This window comes from Schistocerca piceifrons, chromosome 8 (assembly GCF_021461385.2).
Source record: "Schistocerca piceifrons isolate TAMUIC-IGC-003096 chromosome 8, iqSchPice1.1, whole genome shotgun sequence".
Lineage (NCBI taxonomy): Eukaryota > Metazoa > Arthropoda > Insecta > Orthoptera > Acrididae > Schistocerca > Schistocerca piceifrons.
This window is the reverse complement of record NC_060145.1, coordinates 3,256,635-3,276,589: the sequence shown is the minus strand read 5'-3', so window position 1 is coordinate 3,276,589 and position 19,955 is coordinate 3,256,635. Positions and strand designations below refer to the sequence as shown.

The 19,955-nt window shown below is 44.9% G+C and overlaps 2 protein-coding genes across 2 annotated transcripts in view; both read right to left on the bottom strand.

Annotated features, from left to right (window-relative positions):
* LOC124711374 (glucose dehydrogenase [FAD, quinone]-like) overlaps nt 1-19,955 on the bottom strand; it is a 151,235-nt gene that overhangs the window by 80,004 nt on the left and 51,276 nt on the right. The gene's annotated exons all lie outside the window — the stretch shown is intronic.
* LOC124711475 lies at nt 11,305-16,185 on the bottom strand. Its single transcript, XM_047241581.1, has 2 exons — nt 14,706-16,185; nt 11,305-11,360 (listed from the first exon to the last, which is right to left on the bottom strand). Exons 1-2 carry the CDS (start codon nt 16,183-16,185, stop codon nt 11,305-11,307), a joined length of 1,536 nt encoding a protein of 511 aa, XP_047097537.1.

The following is a 19,955-nucleotide window of genomic DNA, read 5'->3' as shown; positions in this document are numbered from 1 at the left end:
CAAAACTCTACCATCTGGTGAGAAAGATGTATGAGACAGGCGAAATACCCTCAGACTTCAAGAAGAATATAATAATTCCAATCCCAAAGAAAGCAGGTGTTGACAGATGTGAAAATTACCGAACTGTCAGTTTAATAAGTCACAGCTGCAAAATACTACTGCGAATTCTTTACAGACGAATGGAAAAACTGGTAGAAGCGGACCTTGGGGAAGATCAGTTTAAATTCCGTGGAACTGTTGGAACACGTGAGGCAATACTAACCTTACGACTTATCTTAGAAGAAAGATTAAGAAAAGGCAAACCTACGTTTCTAGCATTTGTAGACTTAGAGAAAGCTTTTGACAATGTTGACTGGAATACTCTCTTTCAAATTCTGAAGGTGGCAGGTATAAAATACAGGGAGCGAAAGGCTATTTACAATTTGTACAGAAATCAGATGGCAGTTATGAGAGTCGAGGGGCATGAAAGGGAAGCAGTGGTTGGGAAAGGAGTGAGACAGGGTTGTAGCCTCTCCCCGATGTTATTCAATCTGTATATTGAGCAAGCAGTAAAGGAAACAAAAGAAAAATTCGGAGTAGGTAGTAAAACTCATGGAGAAGAAGTAAAAACTTTGAGGTTCGCCGATGACATTGTAATTCTGTCAGAGACAGCAAAGGACTTGGAAGAGCAGTTGAACGGAATGGACAGTGTCTTGAAAGGAGGATATAAGATGAACATCAACAAAAGCAAAACGAGGATAATGGAATGTAGTCAAATTAAATCGGGTGATGCTGAGGGAATTAGATTAGGAAATGAGACACTTAAAGTAGTAAAGGAGTTTTGCTATTTAGGGAGTAAAATAACTGATGATGGTCGAAGTAGAGAGGATATAAAATGTAGACTGGCAATGGCAAGGAAATCGTTTCTGAAGAAGAGAAATTTGTTAACATCGATTATAGATTTAAGTGTCAGGAAGTCGTTTCTGAAAGTGTTTGTATGGAGTGTAGCCATGTATGGAAGTGAAACATGGACGATAACTAGTTTGGACAAAAAGAGAATAGAAGCTTTCGAAATGTGGTGCTACAGAAGAATGCTGAAGATAAGGTGGGTAGATCACGTAACTAATGAGGAGGTATTGAATAGGATTGGGGAGAAGAGAAGTTTGTGGCTCAACTTGACTAGAAGAAGGGATCGGTTGGTAGGACATGTTCTGAGGCATCAAGGGATCACCAATTTAGTATTGGAGGGCAGTGTGGAGGGTAAAAATCGTAGAGGGAGAGCAAGAGATGAATACACGAAGCAGATTCAGAAGGATGTAGGTTGCAGTAGGTACTGGGAGATGAAGAAGCTTGCACAGGATAGAGTAGCATGGAGAGCTGCATCAAACCAGTCTCAGGACTGAAGACCACAACAACAACAACAACAACTCGATATAAATGGTAAAACGACTTGTTAATAGCATTTACTCTCTTCTGCTTAACAGTACTCATTACATACTGGAAGTGGCGCATTATGCAACTGATATTCTAGCATGATTTTATTTTATTGTACGCCAGTACAGACATAACAAATTATAAGTAGGCCCATAGACTTCCCATCATTATTGGAATAATAAAAGTAAGATTCCATAATAGCGGACTCTAGTAGAAGATTCAGTTTTCGTCTGTACGGACGCGCCTAGTTACAAGTTAACCGGTGTAGAAACGTAGTTTGTCTGCTGATTTGAGCGAACGAGCGAGCGCACGACTGCCTGTCTATCTCGTAGGCCTCGGGCTGTGCGTTGTGAGCCGGCCAGAGTGCCCGAGCGGTTCTAGGCGCTACAATCTGGAACCGCGCGACCGCTACGGTCGCAGGTTCGAATCCTGCCTCTGGCATGGATGTGTGTGGTGTCCTTAGGTTAGTTAGGTTTAAGTAGTTCTAAGTTCTAGGGGACTGGTGACCCCAGAAGTTAAGTCCCATAGTGCTCAGAGCCATTTGAACATTTTTTGTGCGTTGTGACGCTGTCGGGTGGTCTTCCGCCTACGCGCCATCTCGACAGCCGATAACAGGGCCATGCAGATTTCTGGGGCCGAGTCCGGGCGCGGCATCGCTCAACGAGAGCCAGTAAGGTGGTACTCGAGGCACAGGCGCCCTGTTTCCAAGTTGAACGGCTCACGTATGGATAGGTCGGTTGTTCGTTCGGCTCAGCACGGCTGATGCTAAGCAGCACTGGGAAAAAACAGAGTGATTGTAAAACTCTCGAAAATAAATGTGTGTTAACTGGACGACGTATCCTTAGCGCTCCAGCGCTCCACAGGACTCGACCATCGCACCTCCGCTTGTCTAACCTGCTCTCACGCATCTGGTGTCTACTACAATATTTTTGATTTCCATAAGGTTTTTGATACCGTTTGCCACAAACTGCTACTAATCAAATCGTGTGTGTGTGTGTGTGTGTGTGTGTGTGTGTGTGTGTGTGTGTGTGTGTGTGTGTGGAATCGTCTCTGTTGTACGTCTGGAGTCGTAAGTTTCTGTCAGAAAGGTGACAGTTCGTCGGACATCACTGAGTGAAACAGAAGTGGTGCCTGGGATTTGTCCAAGGGAGTGGTGCAGGTCCTCAGCCATCGATAAGCCTGTACGGCCGCCACGCTATGATACAATTTGATGCCAACGGCCTCGGCGCAGTGGTAACGCCGGTCCCCGTCAGATCACCGAAATTACGTTTGCGTGTTGACAGAACTTGCGGAAATCGATCTGCTGAGGATGTGTCCACGTCAAAGAAGCTGTAGAAGTAACTTCTGGAAGCGACTGGCAGAAGTTTACTTGCACGGGGACACGACACACGCCTTTAGGTAAAATAGGGGAGTGAGTCTTACTTCGCACCAGGGTGGATCCGCTAACATTTCCGGGCGCACATTGTGGGTTAAGGGGCTGGGGACGGCCAGGCCGTGTTATTTAAGGCAGGAGCACATATAAGATTTATGAAAAATGCGTCGTTCGTGTTAGGATTTATTATAATTAAATGTAAATTAGTAACGTTTCGGCGATTAAAACATAGGGAATATTACAACATGAAATACAAAGTCGCAGTTCACGAAGGTACGGGCTGGCGTAGTGAGCAGAGGTACCATGTTGTGGAATGGAGCTAGGTCGGCAAGTTTTTCGAGTCCGGCTGTAACTTTTTTTACATCTTCACTTTTTTTAAAAGACTGTGCAAATCACTTATAAAATTAATAGAAATAATTGGTGTAGTAGTTGATGTTATGTAAATATAAATGTGACCTCCGTCAGCTGATTTTCTTGCTGACTGGATATCTGCCTTTCCTTTTTGTCTCATTTCACGTTCACATATACTGAAGATTTTATTTATGTACACTACAGACAGAACAACATGGCTAGCCTGTGGACGCGGTGGGAAACGTGCGTTTTAATAACATTAAGAATTTAACACGCGTCCGTTTTCGTGAACAAGGTGTCGAGCTGTATGGTTTGCAAGCCAAATACAGCCGACAACTGCCGCTGCAGGGCGCTGAGGGCGCAAGATCACGTTAACCAGCTCGTGGCGTGTGCTGGCGGCGACGTGGGATATCCCGCGTGTGTGGACGTCAGCGTTGGCAGCCTCGCCCCGTGTGACGACGGCTCAGCTGATCTCCTGCCGAGCGAGGCTGCTTGCCATTCACCTCAGTTTCACATAGCTTCGTAGCAATCACACTCTCTCACTGACATGTTCCGACGGGTGGAGCTACTACTGGGAATAGTCGTGACTCCACACTGTACTCACAGTGAAGTAAGGGGAAGACTGGGAGAGAATGAGGGATATGGCTGGTCAGCGCTGTCCCTCGTGCTGTCGACGCTCAGAGAGAGATGTCTCGGACCGCAGCGGCTCGGCTCGCTGTACCGGCCGGACACCTGGCGACTTTCCTTTGTGAGCGCGGCCGCTTGCCGGCGGCGCGGCGGCTGAGCGGAACGGCCGGGCGCTGTGCGTTATCATCGCCTCGCCTCTGCCCGCCGTCCGCTGTGCCCGGAGGCGGCCGTCGGATGTGCTCGTGACGTGCGGAGGGGTTCCGCAGACAATAGAGGGAGGGGGGGGGGGGGGCGGACAGCTGACGGCGCCCGTAATGAGCAGCTGGCCGAGGGGGACGTGAGGGCTGGCGAGGGCGCTGCTTCGCTACTTAGGCTGAGTTACGGAGCCTACACACTAGGCCGACGAAAGAAAGAGATCGGATTCGGCCGAGCGCTGGTCGTCAATGCATTAGCGTTCGGCTTCTCGTCCACATCAAACGAAAGGCTTGGCACCAAGGGAATCGCCCACGTGGAATCATAGTTGGCTCTGATAACTAGTCGTCGTTGCTCCCATTATTGTTATAAAGAAGCATTTTAACTAAAATTTCACCAGCGGGTATTATCAGGGAAGAAAAGGATTTAGCAGTCGTCGCATGTGCACTATTTATTTACTATTTTATTTTACTGCAACCACATAGTATCATTCAAGTGTGCCCTGACACGTCTAAGTGTAGCGGTTGTTGTTGCGGTGTCAAGTCCGAACACGGGTTTGCTACAGTTCTCCACACAACTCAGCCTTGGGCAAGCCTCTTTATATCTGCCTAACGACACTCCTTCGGAACTACTGATAGCTTTGGGAGACCCAACCATGACAAAACACTTTCACCTGATGCGCAAGACGTATGAGACAGGCGGAATACGCAAAGGCTTCAAGAAGAATGTAATAATTAGCGAACTATCAGGTGCTTCCAAAACACTAACACGAATTCCTTACAGAAGAATGGAAAAACTGATAGAAGAAGACCTTGGGGAAGATCAGTTTCAAGTCCGTAGAAGTGTAGGAACACTACAGGCAATACTGTCCCTATGTCTTCTCTTAGAAGATAGGTTAAGGAAAGGCAAACCTACGTTTGTAGCATTTGTAGACCTAGAGAAAGCTTTTGACAATGTTGACTGGAATACTCTCTTTGAAATTCTGAAGGTAAAGCAGATGGCCCCTCACGAAGAGCACGAAAGGCAAACAGTGGTTGAGTGAAGAGTGAGACAGGGCTGTAGCCTATGCCCGACGTTATTCTGTCTGCACATTGAGCAAGCAGCAAAGGAAACCAAAGAAAAATTTGGATTAGGAATTAAAGTCCAGGGAGAAGAAATGAAAACTTCGAGGTTTCCCAGTGACACTGTATTTCTGCCAGAGACACCAAAGGGCTTGGAATAGCAGTGTCTTGAAAGGAGGATACAAAATGAACAACTACTAAAGCAAAACAAGCATAATGGAATGTAGTCGAATTAAATCTCGCGATGTTGAGGGAACTGGATTAGGAAACGAGAGACTTAAAGTAGTAAAGGAGTTCTGCTATTTGAGTAGAAAAACAACTGATGGTGGCGAAAGTAGAGATGATATAAAATGTAGGTTGGAAATGTCAAGAAAAGCGTTTCTAAAGAAGAGAAATTTGTTAACATCGAATGTGGTGTTAGTAATTCTGTAGCCACGTATGGAAGTGAAACCTGGACGATAAACAGTTTAGACAAGAAGAAACTAGAAGTTTTTGAAATGTAGTGCTACAGGAGAATGCTGAAGATTATATGGGTAGATTACGTAACTAATTAGCAATACTGAATACAATTTGGAAGAAAGGTTAGTTTGATAGGACACATTTTGAGACACCAAGACATTATCAAATTAGTACTGAAGGGAAGTGTATGTGTGTGTGTGTGGGGGGGGGGGGGGTGGGAAGTAAATGGCTCCAATGGCTCTGAGCACTATGGGACTTAACTTCTGAGGTCATCAGTCCCCTAGAACTTAGAACTACTTAAACCTAACTAACCTAAGGACATCACACACATCCATGCCCGAGGCAGGATTCGAACCTGCGACCGTAACGGTCGCGCGGTTCCAGACTGTAAGAGGGGGGGGGGGGAGGAGTAAAAACCGCTGAGGGAGACCAAATGATGAATACAGTAAGCAAATTCAGAAGTATATATGTTGTTGTAGTAAATCGGAGGCGAACAGGCTTGCACAGGATAAAACAGCATAGAGAGCTGCGTGAAACCAGTCTTCGGACTGAAGACCACAGCAGTTACTACCCTCTTGTTGTCTCAAGTGCTCGTCGTCACATTTTGGTTCCATACAAGGCTGCACTCGAGACAAATAATTTCAGAAAAGGCTTCCTAACATTTAAATTCATATTTTGTGCCAACAAATTCCTCTCCTTCAGAAATGCCTTTCTTGCCATTGCCAGTCCGCGCTTTGCGTTTTCTCCACATTGGCCATCATCAGATATTTTCCTGCCAAATAGCAAACTCTTCTACTATTTTTAGAGTCATTCCCTCGGCGTCGCCTGATTTAATTCGACTACATTCCATTACTCTTGTTTTACTTTTATTGACGTTCACGTTACAACCTCTTTTAAAGACGATATCCACCACGTTCAACTGCTCTTCCAAGTCGCTTGGCATCTCTGACAAAATTACAATGTCATCGGCAGACCTCAAAGTTTCTATTTCTTCCCGCTCTTCAGTTTTCTCTTTGATTTCTTTCACTGCTCGCTCAGCGCACAGACGGAATAACTTTGGGGATAGGCTACAACCTCCTCTCACCCCCTTCTCAACCACGGCATCCCTTTCACATCCTTCGACTCTTAAAATGCTGTCTTGTTCCTATGCAAGTTGTAGATAGACTATCGCTCCTTGTATTTCATTCTTGCCACTTTCACAACTGAAACGAGAGTGTTGCAGTCAAAAGTTTTTCCTAATTTTACAAATGTGCGGTCGCATTTTTGTTTATTGCAGTTTCTTGTAGTTTACTAGGGCGTCCTGAAAAGTAATGCCTCCTAATTTTTTATCTCTTAAACCTCTTTAAAAGTATACAAACGTTATTAACATTCTACGTATTTATTTTTCTTGTCTACGTATTTATTTCTTAACATAGTCCTCCTGGCGACGTACACATTTCTCCCAATGCTAAAGTTCCGAATCCTCTAGCGGCAGAGGACTGCAAATATGCAGAAATGAAGAGTAAAGATGTAGAATATGTATTTTATTTAAAAAGCCTTAAGACTCTTCACATAAAAAATTCGAAGGCATTACTTTCCGGTGCGTAATTGTAATATCCCTTCTGTATTTATAAGACCTCTTAGTTGCTCATATCTCTCTCTCCTCCTCCTCCTCCTCCTCCTTCTCTCTCTCTCTCTCTCTCTCTCTCTCTCTCTCCATCCATCCATCCTTCCTGTATGTATGTCTACACACCAACGTAATACGGCCATAGTCCAGGCCCACACTTCGCCTTGTCGTGCTGTAGTTTGGTACAGGGTGAGGTCAAACCAGACTGCTGGTGAACGTCATTCTTCACTCATCGCAGGCGTGGCAACCTGCTGATACACACGTGAACGTTACTTCATCAACACTAAGCCACTGACTGATGACCACAGATGTTAAGTCCCATAGTGCTCAGAGCCATTTGAACTACGCCGCTAGTTAATCACCAAGACCATGAACTTCATCCTTGCTTCCGAATTGCGCCGGATGATGGTGGTGGTGGTGGCGGTGGTGGTGGCGGTGGTGGTGGTGATGGTGATGATTATGATGAAGATGATGATGATGATGATTGGTTTGTGGGTCGCTCAACTGCGCGGTTAACAGTGCTCGTACAGAATGAGATTTTCACTCTGCAGCGGAGTGTGCGCTGATATGAACGTGGCAGATTAAAACTGTGTGCTGGACCGAGACTCGAACTCGGGACCCTTGCCTTCAGAAGAGCTTCTATGAAGTTTGGAAGGTAAGAGACGAGGTACTGACAGAATTGAATCTGTGGGGACGGGTCGTGAGTCGTGCTTGGGTAGCTCAGATGGTAGAGCACTTGCCCGCGAAAGGCAAAGGTCCCGTGTTCGAGTCTCGGTCCGGCACACAGTTTTAACCTGCCAGGAAGTTTCAGTGCTTGTGCATTTCCCAGTCTTTTCACTGTCCAGACATGCCACTTTCCCCAATGATGATGAAATGATGAGGACAACACACCCACCCAGTCCCCGGGCGGAGAAAATCCCCGATCCGGCAGGGATTTTAGCCCAGGACCCCGTGATCCAGAGGCAGCAACGCCAGCCACTAGACCACGAGCTGCGGACCAATTGCGCCGGAGCGGGGTGCGCTGTGGGAGGGCGAAACGTAACGCGAATCCTACCTGGTTGCGATGTTGGTTGGCTGCTGCACACTCTTGCGTCAACATCGCACGTTAACGTTTCGGGCGTCTTATGAAGTCAGTCAGATCAAGGAGTGAGAGGGGGGGGGGGGGGGGGGGACGCGTCCAAGGCGCGTACACCCTAGGCCAACGAATGACAGCCACCCGCTTCGTTGACCGAGATTTGCTTGGTGTGTAGGGGCGGCAAATTGGAGCCAACGAACCGGGTGGCCTTGGTTGTTGTTCGGTCTGCTGGCGGTAACAACAAATCGTTGGAAATCGGTTAGCGTTGAGACCACTCACCTACTGTGGACGCTGGGTGGAATGTTCGTTGGTTCAGTAGCGATTTGTTGCGTCTCTAGAACGGATCTATTTTTAAGTTTTTCAAGAGAGCTACAATTTATTCCCCGGTTTCGCTCTTTAATGTAACAAGAACCTCATCAGAAACACTGGAATTTACAGTTTTCAGTAGTTGGTTTTGTAATTAAAGAGCGAAGTTAATGAAACGTACTGAGTGCGACTTCTGGCTGTCCTGAAAAATTTAACGTCAACAGACGCCGTTTCCCTGCAGGCAATTCCTATTCTCGCTCAGGGCGTGTATTTATTGTGTTTAAAAATACTGGATTATAGAGTGGATTACGGAGTGACCGTTGATGCTGTAAGAGTTTCATCGTGAACGGGAATAGTTATGGCCCTCTACGATTGCAAAAACGAACTGAAAAGACTAGACGCATGGAGACAAATAACACAGCTATTAGAAAGTGATATGCAATATGTGAAAAAGAAAATGGGGTCTTCATTGACGTATTATCACCGTGAACGTGAGAGAGCAAGAAACAAAAGTGGGAGTGACTATTAACTTACTGCTGCAGGTACAGCTCTTGTAGAAGATGTATTATCCCTGGAAATTTTAGGGCCTACACAATTCGATAACAATTCACAGCCTGCAGCTTTCATTTGGAAAAAAATATACAATAGCCAAAATTCCAATTCGGCTTTAAGACAGACATTAATTTCGTCCCGCCTCACTGCTCGCTACTCTTTAGAAAGAGAGGTCGTCCGTCAGTTTCGTTTATTCTTTTTATTTTTCTGTGTCAGGACACACTTGGATAATATTACGCGTATATGGTTAGGTCGATGAGATGGTGTAGAGGCGCAACGAGAAAGCATCGAAGTGTTGTGGGCGTCCACCAAATAGGATGCAATAACTTTCGCAATAAAATCAGCAGTTCAGTGCCATGTAGATACTTTATTCATCGTTGATGGTCTTTTCGAACAATTATAGTGATTCGAGAATGGTCTATTTACGTTCCATCTTTTCTCACAGACAGTGGTTACACAGGCCAACGAAAAATTTCTTTTTGAGAAACTTTTTTTTGGTTTGATAGCTGATCTTTATAGATTTTTTTGTGAGCTGAATCTAAATCTAGCCTTAGGTTTTTTTTTTTTGTATCACCCATAGTTTTCGAGAAATATGCTTTTTATTATATAGTATAAAAATCCTATGTTATACGGTAAACGGGGAAATCAATGAAACGCTTTGTTACAACATAAGCATGGTTTGTATTTACAGTAAGCTACTTAAAACAATGAGATCTGTTAATAGAAGTTTCACTTGTCAGCTGGAATTGGTTTGTATTTTCTTTCTCTTTTTTCTTTGAAGCTTCTTGTGTAGCTTTCTCTACGGTGTGTCGCTTGCTGAACTTCTCGGTGAAGTGACCAACAGTAGTCCCCCAGCATGTTGGTGTTCCAGCGGCCTTGGTAGCGTTTTTCCATCACTCTAATGTCCTGATGAAAACGCTCACCTTGCTCCTTACTGACATCTCCCATATTGTCCGGGAAGTAATCAAGGTCACTGTTCAAAAAGTGAACTTTCAGGTTCATTAAACATCCTAAATTTTTAAACTTCTTGAAGTTTTAAACTTCTTTAACACTGTAGCTTTAATAAAAACATATTCTGGGTCTTGCTTGAATGACACCCATGCTTCTTTCTCATTTGTCATTGTGGATTCAAAGTTAACATCAAACATCAATTTTCTATTGTCAGGTCCGACAAAGATGCCTTCTTTTAGTTTAGCTTCTGAGAGGTGTGGAAACTTTTGGCAGAGATACTTAGAACATGGCCCAGCTTTAGACAAAGCCTTTACAAACTCTTTCATTAGGCCTAACTTTATATGTAGAAGAGGTAGGAGTACGTTTTTTGGATCGATAGGGTTTTCGCTCAAAATGGTTCAAATGGCTCTGAGCACTATGAGACTCAACTGCTGAGGTCATTAGTCCCCTAGAACTTAGAACTAGTTAAACCTAACTAACCTAAGGACATCACAAACATCCATGCCCGAGGCAGGATTCGAACCTGCGACCGTAGCGGTCTTGCGGTTCCAGACTGCAGCGCCTTGAACCGCACGGCCACATCGGCCGGCAGGGTTTTCGCGTAGAATGTTGTTCTCACAGGAACAGCAAGTCTAAAGGTTTTTTTCTCCTTTGGGCAATTTTCTCAGATCTTCAACACAACATTCCTTATGCGGCGTCCAATATTTATCTTGATCACCAAGTTTAGATCCAAAGTATGATAGATAAACCTTTTTCTCAAAGTCGGTAATGTTTCTTTGGTGTTTTTTAATCACAAATTCACCGCAAATGTAACAAAAACTGTCAGCAGAAATTTTACAACCACGCTTAGACGTTGTACTGAGCTCATGTACGGGAAACGGTAAAGTGAGGTTAGGTTGACAGTAAACAAAACATCATCTGTTAACACAAAAATAGAATCAATTTTTTTTGCCAGCAAATGTTTTTCAGCAGTGCTACCAACGTCATCTACATTCATTACACCTCATTTTAAAATTATTTTAACTATATAAAAGCTGTTAAATTCTTTAAAAAATCGCTTAATTTAACAAATTTAACTGTAAAATGTGAAGAGATGGTGGGTGAATAGTGTGGATTTCCCACCCTAAGAAACATAACAATAAGGTTTTTGCAGCAAAAAAGTTTTTCCGTCGTTGGCCTGTGTTTTCAGAGAGCGAATGCGTTTTCAGGAGCCATTCCCACCGAATGCCACTCTTTACCCGCCGACTGGCTCAGCCGTACCTGGAACTGACAGCTGCCCTCCTGGGGCTGCCCGTTGTGTCGAGATGTGATCGGCCAGCCGCGCGCGGCCGTACTTACTCTACTCGTTCTTTGTCAGGGGGGCGAAGTCCGAGCGCGCTGGCGCCACTTTCTCGGCTGCACGCGAAACACAACAGCGGCGGACCGGCTTTCCACACTGCGAGTCATTTGTCTCCGGCCAGGCAAGAAAGCAAAAGCGCCGCCGCTGCCCGTGAACGGAGTGATGACGGTAACATCCCGGGGCGGCGAAACGTCGGCCGCGTTTCGCGACGAACGCCCGGGACACACTGGGCTCGGACATTTCGTTTCACTCTGTCCTCAACAGAATCATCTGCAGGAGAGCCTAAGGGGCTTTTTTGCTAGCTCCACATAAGCTTCATACTGATTCACTACTTCTAATTACAGCTTGATGAATGAAAAGGACATGTTTTTACTGTAAAACAATTCCAAAGTACTTCTTGAAAGAAATACGGAATGATTATAAGAAAAAAATAAACTGCGTCCGACCTTAAGACGTGCTCGGATAACTCACATGATATAGAGTTCCACGAGAAAGGCAAAATTAAAAGATTCGATATCTAGTCCTGTACACCGTATAAATCTATTTGAACATTTCGGTAAAAGTGTGGGTATGAAAGATTCATTTCGAGATCAGGCATTAAATCGCTGTGGCGGTCTAGTTACTATCAGTAATCACAAAGACCCAATTTTTAAAAAAATCTAGCTCTTACATATGAAACAGCTCAAACGATTGCTTTAAAAACGAGTAAACGGGTTTAATATTGGAAATTAAGCAAGTGGAGCGCTTAAAGTTTAACACGCAAAACCTTAGTCATGTTTAAAGTTTGTTGGGAGCCTGTAATTAGCTCTCATCATCAAACACTGGGGGGAGGACCCTGTGAGTAACTTGCCCTCCGTTCTAAGCGAGAGCTAGTTCTTTGCTTATCTCAAAGTTTACCTCCTGAACTATGTGACGTACGCTGATATAATTCTGCTCGTACATTCAGTGGTGTACGTGGATACTATATGCAAAGTGTGTTGCGAATAGTAAGTAAGCAGTAAATTGAAACGTCACGCCTAATTCTGAAGTTTTACTACGTGAACAGTGAAAACACGGTAAGTAATAAACTTTTTTCCTTTCATTCCGTTGTGGGGGTGGAGGGGTTGCTGCGTGAATAAAGTGTGGGTAATTGCACGCCGTGATTTACTGTGCCACAAAACACACACACACACACACACACACACACACAGCTTCTAACTATAATACGTATCTTATTGCGTTAAGCCTTTAACGCAATGTCTTAATCCTTCATGAGCAGATTATGACACCGTTTTGATTTTTTTTTCAATTTCGGTCAATATTCATATGAAATATTGAAAATCAAATGTTTATTGGCCCTGGAAGCCGATAATGAGCTACCTGCAGCTGGAGCTTGCACCTTACACCATTTAGCTATTTAGTAATACACAGGATGGTCCATTGATAGTGACCGGGCCAAATATCTCACGAAATAAGCATCAAACGAAAAAACTACAAAGAACGAAACTCGTCTAGCTTCAAGAGGCAAACCAGATGGCGCTATGGTTGGCCCGCTAGATGGCGCTGCCATAGGTCAAACGGATATAAACTGCGTTTTTTTAAATAAGTAGGAACCCCCATTTTTATTACATATTCGTGTAGTACGTAAAGAAATATGAATGTTTTAGTTGGAACACTGTTTTCGCTTAGTGATAGATGGTACTGTAGCAGTCACAAACGAATAAGTACGTGGTATCACTGTCATTCCGCCAGTGCGGACGATATTCGCTTCGTGGTACATTATAAATGGCATCCGTCCATCCTTGAGGGATGATGGTGTAGCATGCTGGTTCACAGTCTGCAGCGTCTGCTGTGGCTAAAATGTCCCACTCGAGAGTGGCAGTCCCTACTGCAGTTTGGACATGTGAAATTTGAGGGACTTCGAACAGAAGCCGCTCTGTCTCTCCGCTTTGTCCTCTTCCTGATTTCTTCCTGTGTGCGTTCGTCCTCTGAGAGCTTGACGCCGTTGCGCACAGTTACTCGCCACTTGACACGGTCATCTGCAATGCTTTCCCAGCGACTTGGACTGATTCTGGTCTTGGTCAGGTCTCTCTTGTAGACATCCTTGAAGCGAAGATGCGGTCGTCCCACTGGCCTCACACCTTCCTGAAGTTCGCCGTACAGCAGCTGTTTCGGTATCCGTTCAGGATCCATGCGCCTGACATGTCCCAACCATCTTAGACGTCGATGACTCAAGAGTGCAAAGATGCTGGTTGTGCTTGCACGATGAAAGACTTCGGTGTTGGGTACTCTATCTCTCCAAGAGATCTGAAGGATCTTCCGGAGGCAGCGGAGATGGAAGCTGTTGAGTCGAGATTCATGTCTAGAAAGAGTTGTCCATGTCTCACAGCTATAGAGAAGGATGCTTATAACACAAGAGTTGTAGACTTTCAATTTAGTTTTTGTGGTAAGCAGTCCGTTGTTCCATACTCTGTTTTTCAATCTAGCCATGACAAATGATGCCTTTGCGATTCTGTAAGTAAGTTCAGTGTCCATGGACAAGTTGCTACATATTGTGGATCCCAGGTAGGTAAAGTCATCAACTATCTGGAGAGGATTGCCATCAATGCTGATGGATGGGAGGTTGGTAGTGCTCTGCGCCATGATCTTAGTCTTTTGAAGGCCGATGAGTAGACCAAATTTTTCACAGGCATTTGATAATTTGTTGATTATATACTGCAGCTCATCTTCTGTGTTCGCTACTAGAGCTGCATCGTCCGCATATAACAACTCACGGATAACAGCTGTATTTACTTTGCTCTTGGCCTTGAGGCGAGCAATGTTGAAAAGGTTTCCATCAGACCTCGTATGTAGATACACTCCCTCCTCACAGACTTCAAAGGCAAATCTGAGCAGAAGGGGAAAGAAAATCCCAAATAATGTAGGAGCTAACACACCCCTGTTTCACACCGCTATTAACAGGGAATGCTTCTGATGTTTTACCATTGAAGCAAATTGTTGCTTGTGTTTTGTCATGGAAAGAGATAATTATCTGCAGTAGTTTAGGTGGGCATCCAGTCTTCTGCAACAGTTTGAAAAGCCCATTTCTGCTCACTAAACCAAACGCTTTAACAAGGTCAATGAAAGCAATATAAAGTGGCCTCTGCTGCTCACGACATTTCTCTTGTAGCTGTCTTAAGGAGAAGATCATATCTACGGTTGATCGGCCGGGCCTGAAGCACACTGAGATTCTGGGTAGATTCTGGAAGCTAAGATCTGTAATCGCATTAGGATGACTCTTGCATAAGCTTTCCCGGCTACAGTTAGTAATGAAATGCCTCGGTAATTGTTACAGTCACTTCTGTTCCCTTTCTGTTTATATAGAATAACTATCCTCGAATTCCGCATACTCATCGGGAAGGTGAGAAGGACAGACTTGTTACACTTAATAACCTCTGCAGGGATCCCATCTTCACTTGGGGCCTTTCCGTTAGAAAGAGAATCTATTTCTCTACTGAGTTCTTCCATAGTAGGCATTACATCTAGTTCCTCCATAACTGGCATTTGTTTGATGGCGCCACATGCATCCTTGCTAACTTCATTCTCGGCTGCATACGACTCGAGGTAGTGTTCAACCCAGCGTTCCATGTGTTTGCCTTCATCAGTGATGACTTCACCCGTCTTGGACTTCAGAGGAGCTGTTTTTCTGACAGTTGGTCCAATTGCTTTCTTAATACCATCGTACATTCCCTTAGCATTCCCAGAGTCGGCCGCATTCTGTATACCTGCACATAAATTCAGCCAGTAGTTATTTGCGCATCTCCTGGGTGTTTGCTGTGTCCTGTTCTTTGCTATTCGTAGGTCATCTCGAGTTCTTTCATTTGGTTTTCTTTTGTAAGCAAGCAGGGCTTTCCGTTTAGCCTCAGTGACTGGTTCCATTTCTTCCAAATTTTGCTCGTACCAGTCCTTATTTCTTTTTCCTTTTATTCCATAGGCCAATACTGCTGAGTTGTAAATTGCACCCGAGACTTTTGCCCATTTCTTATCAACATTCCTTACCGCTTGCACGTTTCCTGGGAAAGCACTTTCAAAATTACTGGCAAAATCCTGCTTTCTTTGTGTGTCATGAACATGATCTGTGTTGATACGGGGATGACCTCTCGGTTTCGCGTGGTGACATTTCTTAGGAGTGAGCCTCAATGTGCACGCCACCAGGGCGTGGTCTGTGTTGCAATCAGCACTGTGATAACCTCGTGTCAGTAGCACATTTTTGAGACCAGTACGCCTAGCTATGACTGAGTCAAGTTGATGCCAGTGATGAGAGCGCGGGTGTCTCCAAGACACCTTGTGCTGATCCTTAAGCTGGAAATACGTGTTTGTGATACAGAGTCCATAAAAGCAGCAAACTTCAAGCAGTCTCTGGCCATTTTCATTCATTTTTCCCACCCCATGATGTCCCAGGCAATTCGGCCATATGTCGTTATTTGATCCAACTCTAGCATTAAAGTCCCCTAGAAAATACAGTGTCTCGGTGCTAGGTACCTTGGCTGTTCTGTCACTGAGTAAGTCATAAAACAGATCCTTCTCTTCCATGCTGGATGATAAGGTAGGAGCGTACACATTTATGATGTTGACAGTGCCACTTGAGGAGAATATTTTCGAATCAATAATTCGCTCTGTTCCACCGGATGGTGGCACAGTACAGACCAGGAAGGCGTTTTTAACAGCAAATCTTGGCTCGTCTTGAGACTTCCCCTGCCAGAAGAATGTGTAATTATCCTCCCTGATAGAACCCGCGTCTGGAAGCCGCGTCTCCTGCAGTTCCGCGATGTCTACATTCAAACTATGGAGCTCTCTGTCAATAACGGCTGTCTTACGGATGAAATCAACCTCTTCGGCATCGTCAATATACCTTGGACACATGGTCCTAACATTCCAGGTGGCAATACGAAATAGTTTTTGTTGTTGGTAGGTGTACTATATCAACCCGCTTGTCGAAGATTACTTCTAAGCTCCACACATCCCGTGAAGCAGGCGGATAGTGGCGGGACAGCACCTTATTGGCTGGGGGCTGCCCAGCTTGAGGCGGGCGGTAGCTGTCCAATGAGATGCAATGATCTCTCCCACCGTCGGAAGTGGCCCCTGGCACTCGAGTCTTACGCCAATCAGACAGAGCTTATAACCGGTAACTGCCTCTTCCCGTGTTGTGCCGAAGTCCTTGGACGTCGCTGAAGTGTACTCTCCAGGATGCTACAAGCCTGAGCGATAAATATGAAGACACGTGAGTTGCCCAATCATCACGGTCTCCCTCTCAACCTAAATGATAATATCCAGAGGAAAGGCAAGCCAATACGTCTGGTATCACGTCGGTTGCAGGAGCTGCCTTCCAACCGCCTTTGGAGGCCCACTCCAGATTTTCTTTCAGGGTTTTCTCCCTTAGCCTTCATCCCTCCCGAGACCAACCACAAGGCAGTGGTGTGTTAAGGTAATTAGAGAAAGAAAAGGAATGGTAACTGAGGAGAGGGTAGGGAATAGGATATATAGGTTATAGCATATAAGACGGGTCGTTGTGAGGCACACTTTGTCTGGCTCCTCTGCTGAGACCTGCCCGGCTAGGTTGGACCTGCCAGTAGCTACGCTACCGCCGATATAGCTCTCAGCTTCCTTGGAGCACACAAACTGTCCCGCCCACACGGACAATGCTACGATAAGGCGGTGCCTCATGGGAGAGTCGTGATTCATTACCCGTGTTAAAATGGACCGTTTACCAATTGCGCAAGAGGTCGATATCGTGTTGATGTATGGCTATTGTGATCAAAATGCCCAACTGGCGTGTGTTATGTATGCTGCTCGGTATCCTGGACATCATCCAAGTGTCCGGACCGTTCGCCGGATAGTTACGTTATTTAAGGAAACAGGAAGTGTTCAGCCCCATGTGAAACGTCATCCACGACCCGCAACAAATGAGCATGCCCAAGTAGGTGATTCAGCTGCTGTCGCGGCTAATCCGCACATCAGTAGCAGACAAACTGCGCGAGAATCCGGAATCTCAAAAATGTCGGAGTTGAGAATGCTACATCAACATCGATTGCACCAGTACCATATTTCTACGCACCAGGAATGGCATGGCGACGACTTTGAACATCGTGTACAGTTCTGACACTGGGCACGAGAGAAATTACGGGACGATGACAGATTTTTTGCACGCGTTCTATTTAGCGACGAACCGTCATTCACTAACAGCGGTAACGTAAACCGGCATAATATGCACTATTGGGCAACGGAAAATCCACGATGGCTGCGACAAGTGGAACATCAGCGACCTTGGCGGGTTAATGTATTGTGCGGCATTATGGGAGGAAGGATAATTGGCCCCCATTTTATGGATGGAAGTCTAAATGGTGCAATGTATGCTGATTTCCTACGTAATGTTCTACCGATGTTACTACAAGATATTTCACTGCATGACAGAATGGCGATGTACTTCCAACACGATGGATGTTCGGCACATAGCTCGCGTACGGTTGAAGCAATATTGGATAGCACATTTCATGACAGGTGGATTGGTCGTCGAAGCACCATACCGTGGCCCGCACGTTCACCGAATCTGATGTCCCCGGATTTCTTTCTGTGGGGAAAGTTGAAGGATATTTGCTATCGTGATCCACCGACAATGCCTGACAAATGCGTCAGCGCATTGTCAGTGCATGTGCGAACATTACGGAAGGCGAACTACTCGCTGTTGATGGGAATGTCGTTACACGTATTGCCAAGTGCATTAAGGTTGACGGACATAATTTTGAGCATTTATTGCATTAATGTGGTATTGACAGGTAATCACGCTGTAACAGGATGCGTTCTCAGAAATGATAAGTTCACAAAGGTACATGCATCACATTGGAACAACCGAAATAAAATGTTCAAACGTACCTACGTTCTGTACTTTAATTTAAAGAACCTACCTGTTACCAACTGTTCGTCTAAAATTGTGAGCCATATGTTTGTGACTATCAGAGCGCCATCTATCACAAAGCGAAAAAAGTGGTCCAACTAAAGCATTCATATTTCTTTACGTACTACACGAGTATGTAATAAAAAATGGGGGTTCCCGTTTAAAAAAACGCACTTGATATCCGTTTGACCTATGGCAGCGCCATCTAGTGGGCCAACCATAGCGCCATCTGGTTTCCCTCTTGAAGCTAGACAGGTTTCGTTGTTTGTAGTTTTTTCATTTGATGCTTATTTCGTGAGATATTTGGCCCGGTCACGATCAATGGACCACGCTGTAGATGTAAGTATGAAAATGTTTTTCAGAGACCGCAACCAGTCGCAAAATTTGCTGACACTCAATTAAAGAAACAACGTGCTTCGAGGTATGAACCTCATATTCGGTCTACAGTGACAATATAAGACCGTTTAAAAAAAGTACAGACAGATATTAAAGTTGTTTTGTCGAGTCTTGACATGTCCTGTGATCATTTTAGCGGGTTATTGTTCTCTGTCTCTGCAGGATGGCCGCAACACATGCCAAGTCTCAACAAAACAACTCTTAATATCTTTGTATACTTTTGTTAATGTTTTTGTATTGCCATTGCAGCCCGAGTATAAGGTTAAATAATTTGAGTGTCAGCAAATTTTGTGACTCGTAGCGGTCTTTGTCACGTGTCTGAATCAGTCACGGTCGAATAATAATCACTATGGCTTTGAACTGTTTGATATAAGTCCTCAGCGAGAATAGCAAGTGGGTTTGTTGGTGCTCTTCGTGTGCGCGGCACAAGCTTTACAGCTTCATGTTTTACGTTCATTACGTTCAGGATACGTAATAAATTTTCTTCGTTGGTGCCCTCACCCTTCTGTAACAAGTCCTGGCCTCCACGTCCCTTTATTACAAGAGTACGCCGCCACCACGGCTGTCGAGCGTCAGCGCGAGAACACTGACTGCGTCGCCCTGCTGACAGCTTGTTTCCATTCGCACTGCGCCTCTCTCTGACGCTGAAAAGACCGCTCACCGTCGAGGATGGTGAACGTTTAGCCCGTGAACTGAAAAAGTTCACCTTCTCCTCACTCAGTGTTTCGGCAGCCGTCGCCTCGGCCGTAAAGGCAGAAATCGGAACACGGAGACAGCTGTCCGGCGTTTTTACGGCAGTCGCTGTGGGACGACTGAATGCCTCGGACAGCGGTGCCCGCCACCGCCGGACTTCTTATTCTGCTTTCCAATGCACTCTGCACGACTTCCAGCTCAGGTCGTCCCCTCTCTGCTGGCCATGTTCTCTTATTTTTTTTTTTTTTTATTTACATGTCAAGTTCCGTAGGACCAAACTGAGGAGCAAATCTCCAAGGTCAGGGAACGTGTCAGTACATGAACTTACAACATAAAAGTAATAACAGATAAAAATAAATGTTCATGAACCTGAAAGAAAATCAGTCCATAAGTTTAAGCAAACGCTATCAGCAATACAATGAGAATCGGCTTAATTTTTCAAGGAACTCCTCGACAGAATAGAAGTAGTGACCCATGAGGAAACTCTCCAGTTTAGATTTGAAAGTGCGGGGATTACTAAGATTTTTGAATTCGAGTGGCAGCTTATTGAAAATGGATGCAGCAGTATACTGCACACCTTTCTGCACAAGAGTTAAGGAAGTCCGATCCAAATGGAGGTCTGATTTCTGCCGAGTATTAACCGAGTGAAAGC